This window comes from Coffea arabica, chromosome 10e (assembly GCF_036785885.1).
Source record: "Coffea arabica cultivar ET-39 chromosome 10e, Coffea Arabica ET-39 HiFi, whole genome shotgun sequence".
NCBI lineage: Eukaryota > Viridiplantae > Streptophyta > Magnoliopsida > Gentianales > Rubiaceae > Coffea > Coffea arabica.
This window is the reverse complement of record NC_092328.1, coordinates 19166228-19170163: the sequence shown is the minus strand read 5'-3', so window position 1 is coordinate 19170163 and position 3936 is coordinate 19166228. Positions and strand designations below refer to the sequence as shown.

Below are 3936 nucleotides of genomic sequence, written 5' to 3'. Positions count from 1 at the left end.
TCTTATCCTCCCGAAGCGAGCACAAATGACAAAAGTTTTCTGCGCAGAATAGCCTCAAAGTTTTTCTTAAATGGAGAGGTACTGTACAAAAAAACAACAAACTTGAACCTTTTAAGGTGCATTGACGAGGATGAAGCAGAGTACATGATGAAAGAAGTACATAGTGGCGTATGCGGACCCCACATGAATGGACAGCTGCTAGCAAAGAAAATCATGAGAACGGGATATTTCTGGCTCACCATGGAGCATGACTGCATAGATTTTGTCAGAAGATGTATCAAATGTCAAGTGCATGGCGATGTTATACGGGCTCCTCCTACTGAATTACACGGCATGGCTGCCCCATGGCCCTGCTCAATGTGGGGTATGGACGTAATTGGTACAATTGATCCTCCTGCATCAAACGGACATCGATTCATATTGGTAGCAATTGAGTACTTTACCAAATGGGTCGAAGCAGAATCCTTCAAACATGTGACAAAGAAGGTGGTAGCAAATTTCTTAAAGGATCACATCATCTGCCGGTTCGGTGTGCCAGAAACATTGATTACCGACAATGCCAAAAATCTCAACAATGACATGGTGGACGGACTGTGCGAATAGCTCAAAATCAAACACCGCAATTCTGCCATTTATAGGCCTCAAATGAACGGGGCTGTGGAGGTCGCAAACAAGAATTTAAAGAAAATCATTCGTAAAATGACTGAAAAGTACCGTGATTGGCATGAAAAGCTTCCTTATGCACTAATGGCATACCGGACTTCTATCCGAACTTCAACTGGGGCAACCCCCTACTCGCTCATGTATGGAATGGAAGCTGTGCTACCTGCCGAGGTTGAAATCCCTTCATTGCGTATTCTAATGGAAGCCAAGTTGGAAGAAGCTGATTGGTTAAAGCAGCGTCATGAACAATTGGCTCTGATTGATGAAAAGCGTCTGAATGCTATATGTCATGGCCAATGCTACCAAGAACGCATGGCCCGTGCTTACAACAAAAAGGTCCACCGGCAATCCTTTGAAGAAGGAGACAAAGTGCTAAAACGAATTTTGCCAATGCAAGATGAAGCCAAAAGCAAATTTGTCCCAAACTGGCAAGGCCCATTTGTCGTTCAAAAGGTGCTACTGGGCGGAGCACTTGTTCTAGCAGAGATAGATGGACAGACATTCCCTCAACCTATCAACTCAGACATGTGTAAGAACTTCTTGATTATGCAAATTTCTTTTAGAAGTTACGCAAGGGACGAGACAAAAGTCAGGCCATCTTTCTTTCCAATCAAAACATTTCATCCCTAGTCATTGTGAGAACCCTAAACCGTTCATATTTTCTAAGCGTTTGGTTTATTCTTGCTTCCCGTTTAAGTGAAGATTTGTCAACGAATCATTTGAATCAAAATAAGGCCTTGTTGTTATGTGCTTGTGTGTGAGATATGTAAGTATATGTATGTGTATATGTATGTGTTAGAAGTGCGGTGGAGCGCAGCTTTTGACTTCGGAGAACAAGAAAAAATTTTGCGAAAAGGCTGAAGGGCCGAATCCGGCCGGATTGCTGGCCGGATTGTTGTGCGTTTTTGAAAAAAAATTGGATTAGCTACTGCCTCGAATCCGGCCAAGAATCCGGCCGGAAATCCGGCCAGATTCCGGCCGGATTGTGACGTGTCAGCGCCGGTCAGAAGCTTTGACCGGCTGATTCCTTCATAAAATATCCTGTTTTGGCTGCTTTTGTCCTCATTTTCTTCCCTGGTTCATCCGTGAGCTTTGAGAGAAAAGAAAGAAAAGTCTTTTAAATTCTAGTTTCAATCTTCTCTTGAATCTTGGGATTTCACCGATCAAATTTCAAACTACTCCGTATAAGTGCCAGCTTAGGAGGGGTGAAGGTGATTGTGGAGTTATTTTTGGAAGTGAAGCTCTAAGTCTCTACCTTTCTTGAATTTATAAGGTAAGTTGAATAAACAAGTTCCTTGTGGTTCTAATATTGGTTAATCTAGGGTTTGTGATGTTTGAATATGTTGTATTGTGGAGTATTTCATGGGTTTAAGGAATTTATGGTGAATTGTTGATTTATTTGGTATTTTTCTGATTTTATATGAAAGTCATGATTAGTGTTGGACTAATGGTTTGAAATGGTGTTAAATGGAACCTTTATACGTTAATTACGGTTGTTGGCGGAAAATTTCCGCTTGTGATGTGATTTCCGGTTTCTAGGGTTTTGATTTAGGGATTTTTCTGTTTTGATATGAATATGATTGTGTGGCTATGTATGATGATTGGAAATGGTATGTAAGGGATCTAGAAGGTGGAAAAGTGGATTATTGCAACCAATTTCTGTTTGGAAGAAATTGTAGAAAGTTAGGGTTTTAGTTGGGAACATTCTGCCCGAATTTATAGCTCCTAGTTATAGGCCGAATTGGCCTTGGCTTAAAACACGAAAGTTGTATGGAATGACATTTTAGAGGTACCTACAAAATTTCAGGTCAATCGGAGTAGTGTAGAATGAGAAAAGTCGAAATTACTATTGCTGTTCTGGTTTTACCCGAATGTAAGAATTGCGCCTGTAATTGGTTGTTTTGGCTGGAATTTCTTCCGAATTGGTTGTTGAGGTCTTCTGATGAAATATAGCCCTGTTTCTTAGTTTTCAACTGGTTTTGGAATTTCTGGATTTGGACTTAGGTAACCTGATTTATGATGTTTCCGCTAGAATGCGTTCTGTGAATCCGTTTTTGTGATTCTGGTGTAGTTTCTTGCATTTTGACCTTGTTACACTTGAAACTGGACAGAGTTTCCTTCTTTAGCATTGTAGCCCTATCTTTTAGCTTCGAAACGGTGGGTCTTGCACCTTCATCCGATAATCATAGTGCCTTTGGTGCCATTACCGCAAAATGATGTCAAAAACTATTTTTTTTCAGGGATAAAGCTAAATCTTTTCCGGCTTTTTCTGGTTTCCTCTATTGTTTGTGTATGCTTAGGGAACCCTGTTTGGTAGTATGTAGAATTGGTTTATGACTTGTAATCGAGTCTTATTGTGTTTATTTGAATAGTTTAGGGCTTGACTTTCATATCCGGTCATTCCTAGCTAAATTGTGTACTTGAATGACTTTAACCCTAGTGAACGGCTTTTGGAAATGAGATTATTTTGTGTGAGATGTTGGGACTAATTTGAGGAAATAATGAAGCCATTAATGGCTGGAAAATAGGTAAACACAAGGGATTTGCTGCCGAAATTTTTACTTGAAGGCTAGTTTTGGTCCAAGTGCTTTTGCCGCAAAATTTTATAACCCTTTTTAGTTTAGTTTTGCGCTTGGTTTATGAAACCCTTGATATTTCCGACCATCAGTCCAAATGCCCCGTTTCGCTTTAAAGTCATTTTTATGCGTTTTACTCATCAATTATTGGGTTTCTTCGATTTCACCTAATTGGTTGTGCTATATTCTTTCTCGTTCAATCTTAGGTATTCTCGGTGATTAAGGATTCTATCCAGAAGGATAATTTGCACGTTATTTTGCATAGTTAGGTGAGTGTTCCTTGTTTGTTAAATGCTCCTTGACTTCATAACTTGTATTCTTAAGTGATAACGTGTTAAGTGCTTTTAATGATTTCCAATTTCCAAAATGAGCTTTATAGGCGAGTGTGTACTTTATCGCACTCGACCTAAATAACTGTGCAATTTTCAAGGATTTAATGATTGAAATACTAGTTGTGCATGAATGTAAGCCTTTTTGGCTGAACTGGCCATTGCCCCTTGTTACCGATCGACTCGAGCCAGAAGCGGACTCGGTCGGGCGATTGGGTGACCTGGGTGAACGTTTTGGCATACTCGAGTATTACCTTGAAGTCTGGTGGAGCCCGGCCAATGGCTGGGAAGGGGGTGAATGAAATGCATGATCAAATGTGCGGGGATTTCATTTAAAGAAAAAAAAAACAAATGCTTTTCAAAAGATT

The 3936-nt window shown here is 40.1% G+C and overlaps 1 protein-coding gene across 1 annotated transcript; it reads left to right on the top strand.

Moving 5' to 3' along the window:
* The first annotated feature begins 699 nt into the window (after positions 1-699).
* On the top strand, positions 700-3508 carry LOC140015154 (uncharacterized). The gene is made up of 2 exons (XM_072067052.1): positions 700-1116; positions 3446-3508. Exons 1-2 carry the CDS (start codon positions 700-702, stop codon positions 3506-3508), a joined length of 480 nt encoding a protein of 159 aa, XP_071923153.1.
* Positions 3509-3936: the final 428 nt, after the last annotated feature.